Genomic DNA, 24,942 nt, shown 5'->3' with positions numbered 1-24,942 from the left:
CCCTGAAAACTCCCTTCTGCCTGATCATTTCTTAATAACATTTACATTTACTCTGATGGACTACACAGCAGTGGGGAATAAGTTTCATTACACTAGAAGTCTTTCAGAAAGCGCTGTAACTAGGTTTAAGGATATGATTCCTTCTTTATGTTCTCTAATACCATATACCAACACAGTGCAAAGTAGCTACCTAAACTCTGTAAGTGAGATAGAGTATCTCGTCAATAGTTTTACATCCTCATTGAAGACAACTTTGGATGCTGTAGCTCCTCTGAAAAAGAGAGCTTTAAATCAGAAGTGCCTGACTCCGTGGTATAACTCACAAACTCGCAGCTTAAAGCAGATAACCCGTAAGTTGGAGAGGAAATGGCGTCTCACTAATTTAGAAGATCTTCATTTAGCCTGGAAAAAGAGTCTGTTGCTCTATAAAAAAGCCCTCCGTAAAGCTAGGACATCTTACTACTCATCACTAATTGAAGAAAATAAGAACAACCCCAGGTTTCTTTTCAGCACTGTAGCCAGGCTGACAAAGAGTCAGAGCTCTATTGAGCCGAGTATTCCTAGTAATACTTGACTTTCTTTGCTAATAAAATTTTAACTATTAGAGAAAAAATTACTCATAACCATCCCAAAGACGTATCGTTATCTTTGGCTGCTTTCAGTGATGCCGGTATTTGGTTAGACTCTTTCTCTCAGATTGTTCTGTCTGAGTTATTTTCATTAGTTACTTCATCCAAACCATCAACATGTCTATTAGACCCCATTCCTACCAGGCTGCTCAAGGAAGCCCTACCATTATTTAATGCTTCGATCTTAAATATGATCAATCTATCTTTGTTAGTTGGCTATGTACCACAGGCTTTTAAGGTGGCAGTAATTAAACCATTACTTAAAAAGCCATCACTTGACCCAGCTATCTTAGCTAATTATAGGCCAATCTCCAACCTTCCTTTTCTCTCAAAAATTCTTGAAAGGGTAGTTGTAAAACAGCTAACTGATCATCTGCAGAGGAATGGTCTATTTGAAGAGTTTCAGTCAGGTTTTAGAATTCATCATAGTACAGAAACGGCATTAGTGAAGGTTACAAATGATCTTCTTATGGCCTCAGACAGTGGACTCATCTCTGTGCTTGTTCTGTTAGACCTCAGTGCTGCTTTTGATACTGTTGACCATAAAATTTTATTACAGAGATTAGAGCATGCCATAGGTATTAAAGGCACTGCGCTGCGGTGGTTTGAATCATATTTATCTAATAGATTACAATTTGTTCATGTAAATGGGGAATCTTCTTCACAGACTAAGGTTGATTATGGAGTTCCACAAGGTTCTGTGCTACGACCAATTTTATTCACTTTATACATGCTTCCCTTAGGCAGTATTATTAGACGGCATTGCTTAAATTTTCATTGTTACACAGATGATATCCAGCTTTATCTATCCATGAAGCCAGAGGACACACACCAATTAGCTAAACTGCAGGATTGTCTTACAGACATAAAGACATGGATGACCTCTAATTTCCTGCTTTTAAACTCAGATAAAACTGAAGTTATTGTACTTGGCCCCACAAATCTTAGAAACATGGTGTCTAACCAGATCCTTACTCTGGATGGCATTACCCTGACCTCTAGTAATACTGTGAGAAATCTTGGAGTCATTTTTGATCAGGATATGTCATTCAAAGCGCATATTAAACAAATATGTAGGACTGCTTTTTTGCATTTACGCAATATCTCTAAAATTAGAAAGGTCTTGTCTCAGAGTGATGCTGAAAAACTAATTCATGCATTTATTTCCTCTAGGCTGGACTATTGTAATTCATTATTATCAGGTTGTCCTAAAAGTTCCCTGAAAAGCCTTCAGTTAATTCAAAATGCTGCAGCTAGAGTACTAACGGGGACTAGAAGGAGAGAGCATATCTCACCCATATTGGCCTCTCTTCATTGGCTTCCTGTTAATTCTAGAATAGAATTTAAAATTCTTCTTCTTACTTATAAGGTTTTGAATAATCAGGTCCCATCTTATCTTAGGGACCTCATAGTACCATATCACCCCAATCGAGCGCTTCGCTCTCAGACTGCAGGCTTACTTGTAGTTCCTAGGGTTTGTAAGAGTAGAATGGGAGGCAGAGCCTTCAGCTTTCAGGCTCCTCTCCTGTGGAACCAGCTCCCAATTCAGATCAGGGAGACAAACACCCTCTCTACTTTTAAGATTAGGCTTAAAACTTTCCTTTTTGCTAAAGCTTATAGTTAGGGCTGGATCAGGTGACCCTGAACCATCCCTTAGTTATGCTGCTATAGACTTAGACTGCTGGGGGGTTCCCATGATGCACTGAGTGTTTCTTTCTCTTTTTGCTCTGTATGCACCACTCTGCATTTAATCATTAGTGATTGATCTCTGCTCCCCTCCACAGCATGTCTTTTTCCTGGTTCTCTCCCTCAGCCCCAACCAGTCCCAGCAGAAGACTGCCCCTCCCTGAGCCTGGTTCTGCTGGAGGTTTCTTCCTGTTAAAAGGGAGTTTTTCCTTCCCACTGTCGCCAAGTGCTTGCTCACAGGGGGTCGTTTTGACCGTTGGGGTTTTTACGTAATTATTGTATGGCCTTGCCTTACAATATAAAGCGCCTTGGGGCAACTGTTTGTTGTAATTTGGCACTATATAAATAAAATTGATTGATTGATTGATACTTCATATCATAGGTCATGATCAGTGTGTGAAAACTTTAAATTGACCCGAGGTGTGGGTGCGGGTGTGAATGTGTTTGTCTTTATGTGGCTCTACGACAAACTGGCGTCCCGTCCAGGGTGTACCCCGCTTCGCGCCCTATGACTGCTGGGATAGACTCCAGCCCCCCGCGACCCGTAACTGGAGTAAGCGGGTATAGAAAATGGATGGATGGATGATCAGTGTGTTTACGTAAAAGAGCTTTAATCTTTAATCCTAACTCCTTTTACCCTGATCACAGAATCAAAGCAATCATCAGTCAGGATCTTAAGAATAACAAGATCAAATTTAAGCAACATGATCAAACATTATTTCCCAGGGTTAAAGTTGCTGGTCATCAGGATTAGTGGGACAGCAAGCAGGATCAAAGTTTCGGAACATCATCAGTAACGAGGAAGGTCAACATTGAGGATCAAAGTCCATCCACCTAGATCAAAGGACGACAAGCAGTTTGTTTATGTCAATAAACTCAAAAATTTATACTCTGCCAGTGTTAAATATGTAGTCGGCAAATATGTGAAAAAGCACTTCAGGTAAGTTTCATAGTCGTAGGTGGGTTTCAGGAAAAACTTTCCTTCCTGAGATCAGTCAGGTGTGTTACAGGTATCAGGTGAACTCAGTCCATGTAGGTTTTTTTTGCAGTTGTTACATTTATAAGCAGAAGTTCTGCTGCTGTAGTTGATCCTTTGTTTTCTTTGGCTCAGGTGTGCGAAAAGAGCGTGGAACCTTCAGGAGTTCTCAGACGAGGCGACTGACCCGTTTGTCCTCACAGGGCAGAACCAGCGGGCCGGTGGCGTTAACCGGGCCGTCGGTCGGCTTGGTTAACGAGCCCCGCCCTCCCTTGCTGTCATCAGAGGAACTGATCAAGCGAATAATGGACGCGGAGCCGCCGGAGATCTACCTGATGAAGGACATGAGGAGGCCGCTGACTGAAGCAAACGTCATGATGTCCCTCACCAGCCTGGCAGACAAAGAGCTGGTGCACATGATCAGCTGGGCCAAGAAGATTCCAGGTCTGTCTCATTTTCTGTCTCTAAAACACCTGATTGACATTTAAAGCTTTTAAAATGTTGTTTTTCTAATTGTTTTGATCTCAATTTAATACCCGCTGTGCAGTGAAATTTGAATGTTTTCCAATTTTCTATTTCACTCGGTTGGATTTCCATCCCACGTGGATTCTTGCTGTCTCTTCAAACAGAAATTTCACAATTGTCATAGCAACAGTGTGAGAGATGGAGAAAAATCAGACAGTTAATCCTGCCACTATTGGCATAGAGTGTGAGTCTCGGGGCCCTATCTTCCATCAGGTGCACAGGTGTGGACAGATGCAGCGTCTGTGCATCACTATCATCTGGCAGCAGAAATCGGTTGTGTCACTGACCAGCAAATACATGATTTATTACTGATCATTATTGATTTGTTAATTGATTTGCCTTAGCCATCAGAAGCTAACACGCTAATTAATGTTATTGTACCATGCCCACAATGTGAGTAAACTGCTTTTTTTGGCCACTGAATAGACCACCATACACAAGATAAACGTGCATTGTAATTAAACGTTTGAAAACCCAGCACATTTATTTATTTATAAATAATGCAACAAAACATTTGTAAAAGATAATAGATTAGCTTAACTGACTTGTCATTGCTGTACTTATTTTCTCACTCAGCAAACATAGTGTTCAGAGTAGTATTAAAGTTATATTACCTCTTTGTATTCAAGTGCGTGGATCTTTTTTCACTGAATTTCTTATCACAGAAATAAGCTTTTGACTGTCAAATTGAAATAAAGGCACAATAAAACACAGGAAGAATAAATCCTGCAAACCACAGATAAGGTTGCAAAAGAAAATAAAGATGTCAGTTTTACTTCGACATCTGATAAGATTTGCATAAAATGCAACCAGGCTGAAAGCACATTAATATTCAGGATATCATACCACAGTATGTGGCTTTATTTTTCTCTCTGGAACAGTTTATTCCGCTGAACTGAGTTAATGGCGTGTCTTAGCCAGATAACAGTAATTGTCCCTGCCTTATTAAATTAAACGAGCGTTAGAGTTACAATTTGACAATGAGCAGTGGCAGACCTGCTGATTGATTCCGGCTGTTTTCACACAGACTCCAAATGCGTTTAGCTGCTTATCTGTAAACAGATAACGGTGCAGCCTAACTCAGTGCTGAAACCAGCTTCCAGTTTCAGCCTGATTTGGGCTCAGAATCACAAATAAACTATCTGGATGACTTTACCTCCAGTGTTGCTCGTTACACAACACTCAGACTGTGTGGCCCTGTTCAGACTGTTGTTGGCAATCTGTCTTGAGCTGGATTCAATCTGGATTGCTTTCTAGCCAGACAGCATTCAGACCTGTTTTTCAAATCTGGCTTATTCTACACATGCATCCAAAGTCAATCTGGCTTTGGTTTCATGATTGGTATGTTTCATTTGGCAGCATTCAGCTGGTTGTCTGTTAACCTGATCCTGATTCTTACTTTAGTGATCAAGATTACAGGTCAGGATCAAAATGAGTGATCATAATCAAAGTTAAGCAATCACAATCAAAGTTCAGAAGTCAGGATCAAAGTCCTGTGATCAGGATCAATCTTCACAGACTAGGATCAAAGCTCAAGATCAAGGATGTTACAAGGGTCACAAATCAGGATTAAAATTTAGGAATTAGGATCAAAGATTTGTGACCAGAATTAATGTTCTGCAACCATGACATAAGTTCATTGATTATGATCAAAGATGAGTAATCAGAGACGAGGGTCAGCAATGAGCATCAAAGTCCAGTGATCTAGAATAAAGTTGAGCTTCACAGATGAGAAATGAGATCATAGATCATGGTCTATGCTCAGTGATCAGGATCAAACATCAGAGACTAGGATCAAAGATAAGAATCAAGGATGAGTTACAAGGATCACAAATCAGGATCAGAGCCCATTTATCAGGATCAAAGTTAAGGAATCAAGATCACGGTTCAGGGTCAAAGATGTGTAACCACAATTAATGTTCTGAAACCAGATCATGCTAAGTTCAATGATCAGGATCACAGGTCAACAATCTGAAGCGAGGGTAAGTCTTCAGGATCGAGGTGATCTTTGGTGAAAAATGTCTTTTTCAGTAAGGGGTGGTCCAGAGGACTGGAGCTTGGTTTGGGCCTGAATTGGTGGAGGTTCTTCGTGGATTGCAGTTGTTTTATTAACCTTTTTTTGGTATTTGGCTGCCCCCCTTTGCAGTGGATCCATGGAGTTTTATGGCTGTTTTTATGGAAACAGCGCCCCCTAACAGTAGGACATTGTCTGTCCTCAGTATTAAAAGTAGCAGCAGTTCTGATTGTGCTTGATCGTGTCTTTTTGTCAGGGTTTGTGGAGCTCAGCCTCTTAGACCAAGTGCACCTGCTGGAGTGCTGCTGGCTGGAGGTGCTGATGATCGGACTGATGTGGAGGTCCCTGAACCACCCGGGGAAGCTCATCTTCTCCCCCGACCTCAGTCTGAGCAGGTACCATGATCAAAATCGGACTTTGTCATCTCAAATTCTTTTTGTATCAGCAGAAAATTAGATCACCGCACTCATAGAGAGCAGACCTCTGCCAACACTAGTGTCCAATTCCACAGATTTTTACCTAGGAAAAACTTTCAAGGTCAGAGTCCTGTTAGAAGTTGCTTTTCATTCGCTAAAATATAATACGAGCAAAGTGTCACGCAGCGGTGCAAAGCTCACTATTAGCTCATTATTGTGAACACCCCCTTTTTTACTTTTTTTTACTAATAGCCCAATTTCATAGCCTTAAGAGTGTGCATATCATGATGCTTGGTCTTGTTGGATTTGTGAGAATCTACTGAATCTACTGGTACCTTGTTTCCCATGTAACAATAAGAAATATACTCAAAACCTGGATTAATCTTTTTAGTCACATAGCACTACTATTATTCTGAACACTACTGTATATATGAAAAATCATGGGGTCCAGGCTGTCAGACAAACAAACAAACAGGGTTGATAACATAACCTCCTCCAACTTCATTGGCGGTTGTAAAAAAACAGCTTTTGTAATATTTATTGTATCTGAATTATTGTACTCATGTTCCTTGTGAACACTTTATTCTCACATTGGGTACAGACCACAGCAAGCATGTGGGTGTGAGGTCTGACTTTTCAGACACATTTTCACACTCGCTAAACACATTTGATGCCAAAAACTATACCGACTTTCTGAAATGCTTTTTTGGGGGGAAGGTGGGGGGGGGTGTCAGAACCTTACGGGAAATGGGTTATGATTCCATCCAGCTTTGGAACTTGTGGTGTGGACTGGACAAGGTCTTCTGTGTCTTAATGTCTCACCACCCAGTTTAAGTAATAACATTATACGTATATGCATTTTCTGGTCTCATTTCATACAAAATTTTTTTCCTCTCGCTCTCTCCTAAACGGTCAGATGGGAGGGTGAGCTGACTGTACAGGTTTTCTATACCTTCACTGAACTACATAGTGCTTTTCATGCTGGGATATGGCAAGAATACATCTATGATAAACGTCACAGTTCTCCGGGAAGTAGTCAGAGCCTCCCCTGTCTCTGCGTGACACTCACACAGTACCTGTGTACAGGCTAGCTGTGGTGCCCAGCACCGTCTTGGGAAGCCCACAGATTCAGAGCTTTCAGTTAAATTTATTCATACAGCCCCAAATCACAAAATAAGTCATCAAAGGCACGACACACTGATGAGGTCATACCTGACTCACCCGCTCAGCAAAGACATGGGCACCAGTGGTGAGGAAGAACTTCCTCGGGTGTTGTTTTCTGTTTCTTTAATATAGGAAGAAACTTCAAGCAGACCAGACCCAGCTCAGTCTTGGGCCATACTACCAATAACAAAATAAAACAAAAGCACCATTCAACTATTCAGCCTGATTTCTTAACATCAACAAGCGTTAAATACCAAACATTTGTGTGTTGTGGTGGTGGACGTTTTGCGGGTGATTTACTAAGAGCAATTGTGCACTGGATAGCAGGTAGTAATATGACATAGACAGCAGTATGTAAACGAAGATTTTGTTTGTGTTAATGACCGTAAATGCAAAATAAAATAGTCACGGGAGGTAAACGCAACATAAAACAAACTCACACATTTGAACTGAAAATGCCATTTATTGAACATTTGCCAAAATCAAAAATGAATCTGCCTTGAATGTGGTGGATATTGATGGGAAGCATTTCACTCCGGTGCTAATTTACTGTGTTCACATTCACATAATAATAGAGGACCTGATACAGAATGAGAATCATTTGTGTATGTATGTCTGTTCATGGAGCTGTCCGTAGGTTGTCTTGCTGAATGCTGTGAGCTCCCATGCATTGTTGCGCACCTTGTACTGCGCTGGACATATGCACACATGACTTTTTACTTATATTTCTATTACATAATTACATACAGACATGACAAATGTCACGTTTAATTTCATTTATGCTGTGAATGTTTTGTTTTCTTAAACATGGGCCACGTTAATGTTTAACTGTGGTGTTTTCTATCTTAAAGAAGATTATTGAGTGAAAATAAAGAAATGCATACCCAAACAGCTCACATGGAATGACTATGGATCAGATTATGCTTGTCTGAATTGATTTAAGTCACTGGTGTCCAAACTATTCTAGAAAGGGGCCGAGAGGGTGCAGGTTTTCTTTGCAACCACTGACTCCAGCAGGTGATTTTACTGATGAAGTCATCCCACCTGTTCAAAGGGATGTTAATAAGTGAAATCACCAAAAGTTGGCAGTAAGTTGGCACCACAGTTTCAAAGGTGCTAAATTTCAGTCTCAGGTTTGAAATTGATTTAGCCTTGATAAATCATGCCTTGTGTTCAAACCTCACCTGTTTTGCACATTGAATATGTCCACAATTTTGTGTTTTGCATTCAGTAGACAATACCTGCTATTTTCTGCATTTGAATTTACATGCTAATTTCCAGGGTGTTCTTGCATATTTTTGCATACAAAACCTTTAGTGAATCAGGCCTTCGAGTGTACCAATCACAAAAGCAAATGGTTCAAAAGACATGAAGCGTAGACTCCCAGTAAAATGCACTATAATTGACCAGTCATTGTTGGCACATTATACTCATTTTTTAAATTTTATTTTTACTCCCAACAAATTTTTCTGAAATCTGGTGCTATCAATCCTTGGGGTACTGTCTGGTCCCTGTGGGCTCCCCATGGTCTCCGTGAAGGACAAAACAAACAAACAAACAAATTTTTAACACAGATTTATTGCAGAAAATATTTTTATTCTCTAATTTTGCATAAAGATTCTTTTAGAGGCTGCCCACAGACAAGAAATGGTGTCCACTGGCCTTGAGTCATTCTGTGGGTCCCCCCAGGACTACAGAAAAAGGGCCAAAGTGAAATTTGACACACTTCTCAGTTGGCGAACCATCTTTTTTCTATAATTCTGCGTATAAATCCCTTGAATCAGCATCAACCTACCAAGGATTTTCATTGAGCTTGAATCACTGTCAAGGTCCCAGGGCCCCCCAGAAAGATTAAAAGAAAACCACTGTTTGCTAATTTCTCTGAAATTATCCAAGTTATTTTTCAAACATTTTATACAGAGATTCTCTGGGTTACTATGTGACCATGGTAAGATGGACTTTCTCATTTGTATGCTACCTCTTGACACAAATGCTATTTGTGCATTTAATAGAATACCATTTTCATTCGTGTTTATTTCTACTGCCCAGAATTTTACATCATAGCATCAGGTATGTCATAAAAAAGAGGCTTTTAACTAATTTTGTCTTTCTGAGCATTCTAAATTTCAAACGACAGTGTTTCGAACTTCGGTCTGTCGTCTGTGTGAGTTGGTGATGATGGCCGAGCAAATGCAAACACAGAAATGACTGGTTGTGCTTTTGTGTCTTTTTGAATGTAAAGAGAAGAGGGGAGCTGCGTGCAGGGCTTTGTGGAGATCTTTGACATGCTGGTGGCGGCCACGACCCGGGTGAGGGAGCTGAACCTGCAGAGGGAGGAGTACGTCTGCCTCAAGGCCATGATCCTGCTCAACTCCAGTGAGTGTGTGTCAGTAACACCTTCCAGCTTATGTATGAGTGGTAATGCATGTGTGAGGCCTCCTTGCTGTCTCTGTGTGAGTAAGGGGATGAGTATGATGCCTAATGGGAACACTGTGTAAAGTTTTGGCTGAGTAACAGGCAGTTCCTTCTGGAAAATGAGTTCAGGCAGACCCTCTTATAAGCAGGTACACTGGGGACTCTGGCTGTTTTTCTCATTAATTGCCTTCGACATCATCACCCAACACAGTTTTTGCGTCATTCTAACTGGATGCTGCGGATATAAAGGTTTGCTGTAAACTCCAACTTTTAGTAATTTTAAGGTTGGATCATTGGATCAGTTTATTTATTTGAAACCACTGTTTGCTGTCAGCATATTTAAGTTAATTCACCTCACTTTAGCTCCTAATATCTGGGAGAAACCTGCATTTGTCCATGCAGAACTAACAGTGGACATTTCTGATTATAGTACTGGCTTGAAAACCCCAAATATTTTGGAGATTATTTTCCTAATTGTGAAAGGAACTGCATTATTTGCTTCAACAGAATACAGTATGATATAAAATCTAGTTTGAAACAATATAAAGATATATTTGTTTAGGTTTTTGGGAGTAATAATCCACTGAGGAGCACAATGTGTCTATATCGAATACAAAGGCATTGTTCAGACTGCCAGTTCAAATCAGATTTATTGCATATATCTGATTCATATCTGATCTCACTGAGTAACTGTCCATATAATATATAGCAAGTGACCAGATCTGACCAATGGGTCTGTGTGGCAATCCTAATTTTCTTTCACAAGGGCTTTCAAACTGAGTGTGCAGATGTGGCCTGCATTGCTCAAAAACCCATTATTTTGAACGAGAAGTGTTGCTCAAATGCCTGAAAAGTTCGGTGTATATTCATTCATTCATATCTACATTTCAGTCAGCAAAAAAAGGTGCAGTAAATAAATATAAATATTTATTATAAACACAAAAGGAGATGATGCAACAGGTCTACAGTCACATTTCCTTTTTTCTTGATGGTTAATTGCCAGCAGATGTAGTCATGTAACAAACCCCATGATGAAATCATTTTTTATTTAGTAATTTCAACATTTAATATGTCCTCGCTGACTTATGTGACTGCTTTTAATATTGTAAAGACAGAGTAATTACTAAAATATGAATTTGACTATTCTAGTGATTGTGAATGCTTTGAAAATGTTCACAATAGGGGTGGGCCGTCTTCTACCTCTACAAGTGTCTTATTGACTGAACTTTGACTTCATGGACATGTTTAGTGATTCATTCAATTAATGTTAAAATATAAAAGGAAGCAGCTTAAAAAAAAACAAATTAAATAGTTGCTCTTTAAAGAGCCTTTGCTTTATTTAGAAGCATAGCAGCAGGTGTTGGTTTTCAGAGATGACAGATAAGCTGGACTCTGAGGATATTTAACCTGATCAAATCAAATCAACCTTTTTTGACATTTATCTGTACATACAGTTGTAGTGCAGGCAAAATGAAAGGGCATTTCTTGTAGCGATCCAAATGAAAAAAAATTAAATAAAAACACACATTTAGAAAAACACATCTATCACACCAATCTCCACACTCACGCCACCCCAACCCCTCACATACTCATACATACACGCACATATCCCTGAGACATCAGACTGAAAATGGAATTGTCTGTTACAGTGTCCAGTAGCAGCTTGTTGTTAAAGTGCCAACTTAAAGTCTAAAGTGCAGTGGATACAAATCCCGATCAGGCAAAATCCCAGTCAGATGAAGGTCTCCTCTGTAGCTTTGACCTCTTGGTGGAGTTTTTGAACACACTTTCCTCACATTTTGAAGAGCGGAGATGTTCTCTTCTTCCTTCTGGACTTCAGGTTTTGGTGTTCAGTTCCATCACTGGAGATTTTGAAGTACATCTGTATTCACAAGGTTCTCTGCACATCAAATGTTGAAATGTTCCTGATGTGGGACAAGTGAAGAAATACGTTTCTTAAAATATAAAGAAACACAAAACAGTGCTGTGCTATTTTCTTCAAGGTCAATAGTTAAAAAAATAAATCTAAGTTATTTAAAGTTGAGACTGTTTTTTGTAGTTAGAGCAGTAACAATAAAAAACTATTGTGTACATTTATTTGGAAAAATAAAAATAGTTTAATAATTTGCAAATATAAAACACATTCAGCTCGACTGATTGATTCTGCAGCTAAATGCTAAGCTAACATTAGCTGATAAAACTGCAACCCCACCTGCATTAACAATCTGTGAAGAAGAAGCATCCCAGCAGTTTGGCAGATAAAAGATCTGCCAAACTGCCTTAAAATCTGATCTGCCTGTGAGATCAGATTTTAAAGTTCTGCTACTAGCCTATAAAATTGTTCACGGACTGGCACCTCCTACTTAGCTGACCAAATTAAACCCTATGTACCAGACTCTGCGTCTCATGGTGCAGAACTACTTTGTGTCCCTAGGGTGAATAAAAAGTCTGCAGGTCATAGTGTTCTCTTATCGTGCCCCTGTTCTGTGGAATGATCTCCCTGTATCAATAAAACAGTCAGATTCTCTAGAGATTTTCAAGTCTAGACTTAAGACACATTTATTTTCCCTTTCATATGGATAGCATACTGGCATAGTATGTTACTATGCTTTTTGCTCTTTTAAATTCATTTTATTATTAGACGGAGCGGGCCACGTCCTCAACTTTATCTAAAGTCTGGGTCTTTTAGTGAAGCTTAGGGCTAGTGGCCGGCAATCACCTTAGTATTTCTTCTGTTTTTCTTGTTGCTTAATGCTGAAAAATTATACTGATGCCTGACTCTGTTTTTTTTTTCTCTCTGTTTGAGGTGTGGCTCCATCCAGAAATGGGTGTTGGTGTCTGATTCTGCAACCCTCCTGTCCTGTGCACCAGTAACATTTCCTGTATATTCGTTTTGTGAATTGTTTTGTAAATTGTGTCAGTAGCATGGCCCAAGCAGAGGGTCACCCCTTTGAGTCTGGTCTGCTTGAGGTTTCTTCCTCAAATCATCAGAGGGAGTTTTACTTACCATTGTCACCTGTGTGCTTGCTCTGGGGGTTGGTAAGGTTCGAGCTTACTTTTGTGAAGCACCTTGAGGCAACTTTGTTGTGATTTGCCGCTATATAAATGAAAATAAATTGATATTGAAATTGAAAAGATCAGGACCTGATGATGTCTCTCCCTCATGTCTGAGAGCATGTGCTGATCAGCTAGGTCCTGTCTTCAACCTGATTTTCAACAGATTTCTGTAGCTGTACGAAGTCCCCCTCTGCTTCATATGTTCCACTATTATCCCAGTCCCAAAGAAACCCTCCATAACAGGACTAAATGACTACAGGCCCATCGCCCTGACATCTGTAGTTATGAAGTCTTTTGAACAGCTGGTGTTGAGCCACCTGAAGCACATCACAGGACCCCTCCTGGAACCCCTACAGTTTGGGCAAACAGGTCAGTTGAGGATGCAGTCAACATGCGTCTGCATTACATCCTGCAGCACCTGGACTCTGTAAAGCCATATGTGAAGATCCTGGTCGTGGACTTCAGCTCAGTGGTCAACACCATCTTCCCTGACAGTTTCCACAAAAAACTTTCCAACCTGCCACTTCCAACGTGCCAGCTCCCACCTGTCAGTGGATCTCCAGCTTCCTGATGGACAGAACACAGCAGGGGAGGCTGGGGAGCATCACATCCAGCACACGGACAATCAGCACTGGTGCCCCTCAGGGATGTGTGCTCTCTCCGCTGCTCTTCTCCCTCTATACAAACGACTGCACCTCAGGGGACCCCTCTGTTAAACTCTTGAAGTTTGTGGATGACACCACCATCATTGGACTCATCCAGGATGGTAATGAGGCTGCAGACAGACAGGAGGTGGAACAGTTGGTCCTCTGGTGTGGTCAGAACAACCTGGAGCTGAACCCGCCCAAGACTGTGGAGATGATGCGGCAACTATTCAGTCTTTAATCCATACTCTGTATCTTCTGTGACCATTTTTGGGATGTGAGTCTACAGGTTAGTTTTGTGGGTGTGTGTGTGTGTTTTGGCTCTTTTACCTGAACAATAACTGTCAATCAACAGTATGTACCTATCAGCACACCCAGGTCAAACATTTTTCTTTTTGGAGCGAGCAGTGAGTGATTTTATTGCACAGGGTAAAAACTGACAAGAGCGGGGAGTGATAATGAGTGGAGCAGTCTGCAGCGGGTGTTACGTGGTGTCAGAAGTCACAGATGTAACAAAACACAGTGGGAATCCCAGCTGAGTGTTCAGACTACAATGGATTTACATAAATGTGATTTGAAACATGTTGGGGATAAATGGATTTCATGCAGTTTTTTTACTGGGAGTGTGAACAAAGGCAAGGTGTGATTTGTTTTTGGGTGATTTTACACCCATGCCATCTGGGAACTCTTTTCTTCACACACAATTGTTTATTTGCACAAAGCAAACTTTGTCCTGAAATTTGTCCTACAATTTCAGCAGATTTCAGCAATTTGTCCTACAATTTCAGCAGTCTCTGAACACACCACAGATGATGCGTTTGTGTGTTTCCGTGTGTTGGCAGACATGTGCCTCAGCTCCTCAGATGGCAGCGAAGACCTGCAGAGTCGTTCTAAGCTGATGCATCTTCTGGACGCCGTCACGGATGCGCTGATGTCAGCAATCCGCAAAACAGCTGTCAATGTGCGACAGCAGTACACCCGCCTCGCACACCTGCTCATGCTGCTCTCTCACATTCGCCATGTCAGGTACGTGTGACGGAATCATGACGGTCGCCTGACAAAAATGATGATCGTGGTTTGATTGTGACGTGGTGTTTGGTTTCTGCAGTAACAAAGGCATGGACCACCTCTATTGCATGAAGATGAAGAACATGGTGCCTTTGTACGACCTGCTGCTGGAAATGTTGGATGCTCACATCATGCGCAGCTCTCGCCTGCCTCGCCGGCCTCCCCCGCAGGAGTGCCCCAACCAGAGAGAGGTTCCAGTCAGGCCCCACCCCTCTGAAAGTGGCCCCTCAAATGCCTGGACTGCTGGGACCACCGATGCTGAACCCCAGTAGTCACAGATCAGCAGATCAGGGCTGGAGCTCCTGGTTAAGATCCATCTGAGAAGTGAAGTCTAGGAGTCTTAATTAAAAGAAAAAAAAAAGTGTTTTCCAGAGCAACCTGTTGGCGAAAATGCACAGTACCAAGGTGAGCTGTCCGTGGTGCTGATCGGTGCAATGTTCAGCGTGTAAATGACTGACAGTCATGTTGGACATTTAAAAAAAAGTATACATGCATACGCATAAGCAGCATAAACAGGATGTGACACACTTCAAAATGTTACAAAATACAGTATGTTCACGCAGCTTTATGTGGGATCTGCAATCTTAGCTTTAATGTTTTGTTTGTTTTAAACTGTGGTACTGCCTGAAAGTAAGTTTTCATAAATGTACATATGAGTTGTCGATGTTGTTTGTTCTTGACTTCGGGATTTAACTAATGGACAGGTAAGGGGAGGAGACAGGTGAGCACAGCAGCTTCAGCCACCAAATCTGCTGATCACCATGAACCTTTGACATGACATCATGCCATTGTCAAAGTTGTGGTTAATGTCCTTCATGTTGGGTTTCCTCAGGGGAAAACATTGTGCACCCCACTAGATCTTCTATTTTTTTTTTTTGTGAAAAACAATGCCTGCACAAAATCTGGTGCTTTTACCATAAAACACACAAAACAATCATGGTTGTAAATGATATTAACAGTTTAGCCTCAGTGATCTGTGCGGTTTTATTTACTGTATAAAAGTCATCACCTGAGTTCATCTGTGGCTGTAAAATGTAGCTGAATGAACCAAAACATGAAATAAATCATGTAATTTTTGGTACATCTTGTATTCTGGAGCTTCAGAAAACACTTAAGATTCTACAATTGGTCAGGAGAAAATCCTGATTTGGATACATTTTAAACACATACAATCATCTCAGTCTTAAGATGCTTCTGGGAACCTCGTCCCCCGATCACTTGCAAATGCAGCGTAGCTTTATTAAGGAGGAAGACATCTTATTGAAAGTGTAAATTATTAACACAAATGTGTCCTCTGCATTTAATCTGTACAAATTACAGTTAATCATAATCCAGTTCCTGGTGGAAAGCCATGCAGACACAGGGAGAACATACAATCTCTACATGCAAAAGAATTGTTCCTCAGACCTTCTTGCTGTAATTTTATATATATATAATTGTTTGAAAACAAAACAATCTGCCTTTTTCTTTCTAAAGAGAGTCTTTTTTTTAAAGAGATAAAATGCCCCCCTTCCCCCAATTACAATAAAAGCACACTTTTAGGACTACGACAATCTTTTCTCGCTGTTTGTAATTTTGAAGACTTTTTTGCATCAGCAACAACGTTTTGTGCAGCAAATCTACTAACATTACACTTTTGTACCATATTTCTTGTCTGCTTGACAGTTGTTTGATGCCTCTGCTGCATTTATTACCATAAGCTTAAAGCTCAGCACTGTAAACTGGTTAATAGGGCAGATTGTTAGGCCTGAAGGGGTGCACAGTCATTTGATGGATGTTTAAAATCTCATTTTCCAGATGTACATGACATGTAAAGGTCTTGATTCTGAATACAAGATGACCCCACTTTTTTCAGATGCATCTTTAAGAAATACTCCATTCTCCTGTGCTGTAATAACAGTGAACTGCTATCTAGTCCCAAATAACTGAGGAACTTTGTACACCGGAGGAACCTCTGGTGCAGAATGTGACTGTTGATGATAGAGATGATTAGTGGCTCTTTGGCGTTGGTGGACTAATATTGGACGGGTGCAGCCATTTTCTCCGTCCTGCCATTTTTATACAAGCTGATTTTTTTTTTTGCACAGCAGCTCTTCAGCAACGTGTGTTAATCTTTTCATTTGTCCAGAATTGGCTAAAATAAATATTAAATGAGTACAAACCTTGATTACTCCTCATTTAGATATGTAGTATCTGGTTTTATTTTCCATATTCAACATAAAATTGAGTGAAACAAATATTGCAGGTTGACAGTGAGGGAATAAGACATGGAGGGTGAGCGAGGAAAAGAGGGAGCGAGTGAAGAGGGAGTGAACTCAAGCTGTATTACGATGACTATATACTTAGATTAATCTTATAAAGACAATGACAGAACTGGTGCAACTGGTGACACACGTGCCTTTTTGAACACAACCATCAGAAGGCGCTATAGAAACGACGATGCGGTTGCTCCACAATAAATTCTTCAACAAAAGCTGTAATCATTTGAGTTTTTATCAAAGTTCACTAATTAGGATCTTAGGTCAGTGATCAGGATCAAAGACCATCTGATTGTCCATCCATTGGTGTACTTTGTCACTAAGATACATACTGACCACAAAAATGTATTTTTGGACAGGGGTTGTTCACTAAAGTGAACTAAGGACTGAATTTTGGTTCAGGGCTCATAAAAGGGAATATTGTGTTTTGGGAGAAGTGTACACTCTACTGGGTTGCGGTGTCCCAGACTGAATGGTCCCCACCTAAAAATGAGTCCACACTACCTTCACTGCACATGCGTCATTTGGGAGCACAGCAGCTCGCCTGAGATGGAGTCTCTACACCCAAAGCGATCAAAGGAAATGTGATTATTAACCATCAGATGACAAAGTAAAACCTCTTAAATCATTCTAAAGTCAGTTTTAAACAGAAACAAGGCGATAATAAAGTCGCTACTGAAGCTTTGAAATGATGGAGGTGCAGTGAACGCACCAGCATCAGCTCGTCTGGCTGCTGCGCTCTGATCGCTTCCTCAAGTCTTTTATCATGAAATAATGCTGAATTTATGTGAAAATGTTTGTTGTACAAAAGCTTCAGATATCTGTCGCTGAGATAGATGATGACTGGAGTGCAGTTTGAAGCAGAAACAAGGTGACAATCATTATTTTTGGAATTCAAAAATCCTTATGTTAAGTAACAGCCCATGCTGTGCTGTGCATATGTGCCACACAGAGTTCCTGTCTGTTGTTAAAGTCACCTCCATGGAAACTGTTATAAAAAGAGCTCCAGGTCCAGAAAAAAACATGTAACACATACAAGTGTAACTTAAGTTTTTTTGTTTTTGTTTTTTCACATTGCATTTTACAACTTATACAGGTGCGAGTTATTCTCCATAAATAAGTCAGATCAGATTTGAGATCGACAGTAACTCAGTAAATACCATTTATAAATAGAAAGTTAATCAGTGTCAAATCTTAGTGTCATGTCACTCACTCGTCTTTAACCACTTATCCAGGATCGGGTTGTGGGGTAATCAAATCCATTATGCTCCAGCTTTAAGAGATAATTTAAATCATTGCTTTTTTGATCCATTCTTGTTTTTTAAGTCACTTTTGGATAATTCATCAAATCTGCATTAGTGTTTTGTTTACCCAAGAAATAAAAGAAACATTTCCATTAATATTGTAAGATTCACTTGTCGTTTGTCACTTAAAAAAAAAAGTTACATATGGTTTTGACAAAAATCACTGACACTTAACAGAATGAAGAAACTCAAACTTGGTTAAGACAATCAGTACTCACGAGCAGAAACTTACAGCTGTAAACCTCAAAAATAACATTATAAATAAGCGTTACAATATTGCACATAATCCTGGTAAATCTACAGCAGTTACACTGCAGCAGTCTGCTGAAGGCCACGTGCACAACTGAGCGCAATCATACAAACTGAAGGGCAGCGACTGTGTGCAGGTGGAATTTCACACACACAACTATCATTAAAAAAAGGAAAAACAAGCTTTTGTAAGATTCAGTCGAGCAAAAATAAAGTTGGACAAAATGAAATGTCTCAATTTTTTTCAGGTAACATACAACTGGGACTAGAGCAGTGCTGCTATCTGGACATGAACTAATGCCTCATCTCTTGTATTACCTCACAGAGCTTCAATATTCTGACATTTGTCTGTTTGTCAGTAGAGTATCTCAAAATGTGTGGATCTGGATCAAAGGTTAGATCTCACCTTTCATCTTTTGATACTTATCCTACTATTGATCTCTGACTCGGATTCTTTTAATCTTGTAATCAGGATCACATATTGCTTTGATGATCAAAGATAAGGATCAAAGGTTTGTTTCTGGAATCATAAGTCGGGATCAAACATCGGTGATTACAGTCAAATGTTAAGATCACATGTCTACCAAACACAAATATGGGAAATCAACATCAAAATGACATATCGGGATCAAGTTAAGTGGTTATGCTTAAAAGTCATACATCAGGATCAAAGGTCAGCATCAAAGACCAGTGATCAGCAACCAAGATCAGGATTACAGGTCAACAATCAACAAATATGTGAGTGATCATGATCAGAGTTCAGCAACAGGAATCAAAGACCAGCACTCAAATAGGAGTGATCAGGAACAAGGTTTAGGATCACAAGTGAGCAATTAAATAAAGGGGGATAGAAACCGAGATCAGAGGTCAGTAATCAAGCTCAAATCTTTGGGTCACAGGTCAATTAAAAACAAAGATGAGAGATCAACATCAAATGTTAGGCTGAAAGACCAGTGATAAAAAATAAGTGAACAGAAAAATAATCACAGGCCAGAAATCAGGATCAAAGAAAAATGATCAAAACTGAGTGATTAATAAAGAACAGTATCAAAGGTCAACAATCACAAACAAAGGTGATAAATGAACATCAAAGGCCAGAAATCAGGATCAAAGGTCTGGATCAAATATTGGTGACCAGGAGCAAAGATCAGGTTCACAGGTCAACATTCAGAAACAAATGTGCGCAAGATCAAGATCGTAGGCCAGCGCTTAAAAATTTTGTGTTTGGGAACAATTAGGATTCCAAGTCAACAATCAAAAGCAAAGATCAAAGGTAAGTAATCAGGATCAAATAACAAAAACAATCAAAAGGAAATTGTCATTAGAAACATCTTTAGACCACATTTAACACTTTGAATTTTATATATATATATATATATATATATATAAACAGATCAATCTGAAAAAGCATGTTTGTAGTCATATTGTGATCAAACATGTCATTTATTCAAAGAAAAGAAACAATTTGTAGCATCAAATTTCAAAAGTATTTGTGGTCAGTGATAATTCTCTGCTGTGTTTTAATGTGAGTAGAAAGTGACGTGTTCTCAGTCTGAGTTATAAAAATAATAATAGTAATAAAAAAAAAAATCCACCCCCGCTCCCCCCAAACAAAAGAACAAAAAACAAGTGGTGGTATCAGGTGGGTGGCGGGCCGTTGGTGTACTGCAGCATGGGGTAGAAGGAACGGGCGAAGTTGTTGGTCATGGTGCAGCTGGAGTTGGCGTCTGGAAACGGAACCAAACAGACGAGCAGGAGGAGGAGCAGCAGCAGGAGGTGCAGCGGGAAGGCGGCGCGGAGGAGTCGGTAGAAGAAGGACCTGGGCGGGGACCCGTCCCTCGTCTCTCTGTGCGTTACGAGACATACAGGTGCAGTTAGTTACAGGTTACAGGTGGCCAACAGCACACTGAAGTGGTGCCGATTAGGTCAAAAATGGCTTCGGGCTCATGGACGCATGGATTTTAGTGTCACATCTTTTAGTGATGTTTGGTTCCAGCTTCAAACATTCCTACTAATACGCCCATTGCAGTAATGTTGCTCATTAAAAGATACTCTAGCTATAGAAAAGTAGGAAAAATTTAAAGTTTCACAGAAAACCGCAACTATATTCATCCATAAAAGGCAAAAAATAATTTTGCCTCTTACGTTTTAGAATAAATCAGGATGCAGGGATTCCTGGTCTTCTGAGGAATTCTGACTCATTTTACTCGAAAGTGAAACACATCGGTCGCCCTCAGAATAGAGATTTTTATTAATTCAGCAAACATTGCGACTTTTCTCCACATTAATGACCTTTGAGTGGCTGAAGGTTTCGGGGAGTCTTCTGACTTCTGAGTGAAATCTGGAGAATCAGATTGATCTTGGACATCCAGCCCAGGTTCATTATCCTGCATTAGGAAGAACAAAATCCATATTCTATAAGAAAAGCTACTTGAAATAATTAAAAGTCCGATTGTTTTTTTATTCCAGGTGTTACCAGACGCTGCTGCAGGCTGCTCAGGTCGTGGTCCACTCCCCTCAGGAGGGTCTTCAGTTTGTTGCCTGTCACGTGGAGCTTCTCCCGGGTCTCGTCGATCTCTTCTGTCCTGTCCTGAGGCTGGAGCTGAGACCACAGAGCTTGGAGAGAGGTCTGCTGAGCCTGTCTGCGCTGCAGCGCCTCCTTAAGGTCCTACAGAAAATAAAACGTGTGATGATGCCGACTAGCATCCTGGTGGATTTGATGGCTTTAAACCAGTTCTGCTTCAGAACTGTTTTCAATGGGTTTAAACCAGTTCTCCCAAAACCTCAGACATTTTGACTGAGGATACCGAGCGATGCAGTATTGCAGGTGTTATATTGCACCGTCCTTCCTGCAAACACGTCTTAAGGTGGTACAGAATCATTGTTGATGCATTTTTATTTCAAAGGTCTCCACACATTCTCTGTTTGGGACAATTCGGGACTGCAGGCAGAACATTCCAGTACTTGTACCCTTTACCTCTGCAGCCATGTCTTTTGTAATGTGTGCAGAATGTGGTTTTGTATTGTCTTGTTGAAAGATGCATGGATACCCTGGAAAATATGTCATCTTGAAGGCAGCATACGCTGGTCTTGATCTCCATTTATGTTTCTACATTAATGCTGCCATCACAGGAGCGTAAATTACCTTTGCCAAGGGCACTGACACAACTCCATACCATGACATACCCTGGCTTTTGGACTTGTTACTGATAACAGTCTTGATGATCCTTTTCGTATTTGGTCCAGAGCACAGGGTGCCCACTACGTGATGGTCCAACCCAGATGCGTCTGAGCCCAGAGAAGGTGACACCACTTGAAGGTGACTCTTGCTTGCCTCTACTGGTGGTTGGCTCTCACTGCGGTATTGTATCACTTCCTGTTCCGGAGCACAGCGGTGTTTTTCTGTATCTGTTAGCTGTTTAATCTGCGCAGTTAGATTGATCTAGATAACTAGATAATTTGTTTCACAGTGTAATCTTCACGTGCCTTAACTAAAGCACTCTCTCTGCTGAATCACCTCTAAATTATTTACACATTATTCACTTCGTGTGTTTTGAGGAATCCACTAGCTTAGCGCAGCTACTAGCTCTTAGTCGATTTAGCATGGCGGCTTCTCCTGTCTCTCCCGCACTTCTCTGCTCTGGGTGTGAAATGTTTAGTTATTCCTCGGCCTCCTTTAGCAGTAATGGTACTTGTAATAAGTGTAGCTTATTCGTAGCTTTGGAGGCCAGGCTGGGCGAATTGGAGACTCGGCTCCGCACCTTGGAAAATCCTACAGCTAGCCAGGCCCCTGTAGTCGGTGCGGACCAAGGTAGCTTAGCCGCCGTTAGTTCCCCTCCGGCAGATCCCGAGCAGCCGGGAAAGCAGGCCAACTGGGTGACTGTGAGGAGGAAGCGTAGTCCTAAACAGAAGCCCCGTGTACACCGCCAACCCGTTCACATCTCTAACCGTTTTTCCCCACTCGGTGACACACCCGCCGAGGATCAAACTCTGGTTATTGGCGACTCTGTTTTGAGAAATGTGAAGTTAGCGACACCAGCAACCATAGTCAATTGTCTTCCGGGGGCCAGAGCAGGCGACATTGAAAGAAATTTGAAACTGCTGGCTAAGGCTAAGCGTAAATTTGGTAAGATTGTAATTCACGTCGGCAGTAATGACACCCAGTTACGCCAATCGGAGGTCACTAAAATTAACATTGAATCAGTGTGTAACTTTGCAAAAACAATGTCGGACTCTGTAGTTTTCTCTGGGCCACTCCCCAATCGGACCGGGAGTGACATGTTTAGCCGCATGTTCTCCTAGAATTGCTGGCTGTTTGAGTGGTGTCCAAAAAATGAGGTGGGCTTCATAGATAATTGGCAAAGCTTCTGGGGAAAACTTGGTCTTGTTAGGAGAGACGGCATCCATCCCACTTTGGATGGCGCAGCTCTCATTTCTAGAAATCTGGCCAATTTTCTTTAAAACCGTGACTATCCAGGGTTGGGACCAGGAAGCAGAGTTGTAGTCTTACACACCTCTCTGCAGCTTCTCTCCCCCTGCCATCCCCTCATTACCTCATCCCCGTAGAGACGGTGCCTGCTCCCAGACCACCAATAACCAGCAAAAATCTATTTAAGCATAAAAATTCAAAAAGAAAAAATATAGTACCTTCAACTGCACCACAGACTAAAACAGTTAAATGTGGCCTATTAAACATTAGATCTCTCTCTTCTAAGTCCCTGTTAGTAAATGATATAATAATTGATCAACATATTGATTTATTCTGCCTTACAGAAACCTGGTTACAGCAGGTTGAATATGTTAGTTTAAATGAGTCAACACCCCCGAGTCACACTAACTGCCAGAACGCTCGTAGCATGGGCCAAGGCGGAGGATTAGCAGCAATCTTCCACTCCAGCTTATTAATTAATCAAAAACCCAGACAGAGCTTTAATTCATTTGAAAGCTTGACTCTTAGTCTTGTCCATCCAAATTGGAAGTCCCAAAAACCAGTTTTATTTGTTATTATCTATCGTCCACCTGGTCGTTACTGTGAGTTTCTCTGTGAATTTTCAGACCTTTTGTCTGACTTAGTGCTTAGCTCAGATAAGATAATTATAGTGGGCGATTTTAACATCCACACAGATGCTGAGAATGACAGCCTCAACACTGCATTTAATCTATTATTAGACTCAATTGGCTTTGCTAAAAATGTAAATGAGTCCACCCACCACTTTAATCATATCTTAGATCTTGTTCTGACTTATGGTATGGAAATTGAAGACTTAACAGTATTCCCTGAAAACTCCCTTCTGTCTGATCATTTCTTAATAACATTTACATTTACTCTGATGGACTACCCAGCACTGGGGAATACGTTTCATTACACTAGAAGTCTTTCTTTCTTTGTAACTAGGTTTAAGGATATGATTCCTTCTTTATGTTCTCTAATGCCATATACCAACACAGGACAGAGTAGCTACCTAAACTCTGTAAGTGAGATAGAGTATCTCGTCAATAGTTTTACATCCTCATTGAAGACAACTTTGGATGCTGTAGCTCCTCTGAAAAAGAGAGCTTTAAATCAGAAGTGCCTGACTCCGTGGTATAACTCACAAACTCGCAGATAACCCGTAAGTTGGAGAGGAAATGGCGTCTCACTAATTTAGAAGATCTTCACTTAGCCTGGAAAAAGAGTCTGTTGCTCTATAAAAAAGCCCTCCGTAAAGCTAGGACATCTTACTACTCATCACTAATTGAAGAAAATAAGAACAACCCCAGGTTTCTTTTCAGCACTGTAGCCAGGCTGACAAAGAGTCAGAGCTCTATTGAGCCAAGTATTCCTTTAACTTTAACTAGTAATGACTTCATGACTTTCTTTGCTAATAAAATTTTAACTATTAGAGAAAAAATTACTCATAACCATCCCAAAGACGTATCGTTATCTTTGGCTGCTTTCAGTGATGCCGGTATTTGGTTAGACTCTTTCTCTCCGATTGTTCTGTCTGAGTTATTTTCATTAGTTACTTCCTCCAAACCATCAACATGTCTATTAGACCCCATTCCTACCAGTCTGCTCAAGGAAGCCCTACCATTAATTAATGCTTCGATCTTAAATATGATCAATCTATCTTTATTAGTTGGCTATGTACCACAGGCTTTTAAGGTGGCAGTAATTAAACCATTAGTTAAAAAGCCATCACTTGACCCAGCTATCTTAGCTAATTATAGGCCAATCTCCAAACTTCCTTTTCTCTCAAAAATTCTTGAAAGGGTAGTTGTAAAACAGCTAACTGATCATCTGCAGAGGAATGGTCTATTTGAAGAGTTTCAGTCAGGTTTTAGAATTCATCATAGTACAGAAACAGCATTAGTGAAGGTTACAAATGATCTTCTTATGGCCTCAGACAGTGGACTCATCTCTGTGCTTGTTCTGTTAGACCTCAGTGCTGCTTTTGATACTGTTGACCATAAAATTTTATTACAGAGATTAGAGCATGCCATAGGTATTAAAGGCACTGCACTGCGATGGTTTGAATAATATTTATCTAATAGATT

General features: G+C 40.5%; 2 protein-coding genes across 7 annotated transcripts in view; one reads left to right on the top strand and one right to left on the bottom strand.

Annotated features, from left to right (window-relative positions):
- Nucleotides 1-19,191, top strand: part of esr2a (estrogen receptor 2a) — a 54,380-nt gene extending 35,189 nt beyond the window's left edge. Inside the window, exons 5-9 of the mRNA XM_034162380.1 lie at nt 3,427-3,735; nt 6,087-6,225; nt 9,653-9,786; nt 14,369-14,552; nt 14,635-19,191. Of these exons, the coding sequence (XP_034018271.1) occupies nt 3,427-3,735; nt 6,087-6,225; nt 9,653-9,786; nt 14,369-14,552; nt 14,635-14,866 (998 nt within the window). The 3' untranslated portion in view covers nt 14,867-19,191. The remainder of the gene's footprint in view (nt 1-3,426; nt 3,736-6,086; nt 6,226-9,652; nt 9,787-14,368; nt 14,553-14,634) is intronic.
- The window catches only part of LOC117503180 (nesprin-2), a 189,943-nt gene continuing 181,762 nt past the window's right edge, over nt 16,762-24,942 (bottom strand). For all 6 annotated transcript variants that reach the window (XM_034162379.1, XM_034162376.1, XM_034162377.1 and 3 more), the window contains 3 exons: nt 20,882-21,073; nt 20,698-20,792; nt 16,762-20,251 (listed from right to left, as the gene is read on the bottom strand). In XM_034162379.1, coding sequence (XP_034018270.1) covers nt 20,044-20,251; nt 20,698-20,792; nt 20,882-21,073 — 495 coding nt within the window. In that variant the 3' untranslated portion in view covers nt 16,762-20,043. The remainder of the gene's footprint in view (nt 20,252-20,697; nt 20,793-20,881; nt 21,074-24,942) is intronic.

The sequence above is a fragment of the Thalassophryne amazonica genome, chromosome 21 (assembly GCF_902500255.1).
Source record: "Thalassophryne amazonica chromosome 21, fThaAma1.1, whole genome shotgun sequence".
NCBI classification, from domain to species: domain Eukaryota; kingdom Metazoa; phylum Chordata; class Actinopteri; order Batrachoidiformes; family Batrachoididae; genus Thalassophryne; species Thalassophryne amazonica.
This window is presented reverse-complemented; position numbering and strand designations above follow the sequence as displayed.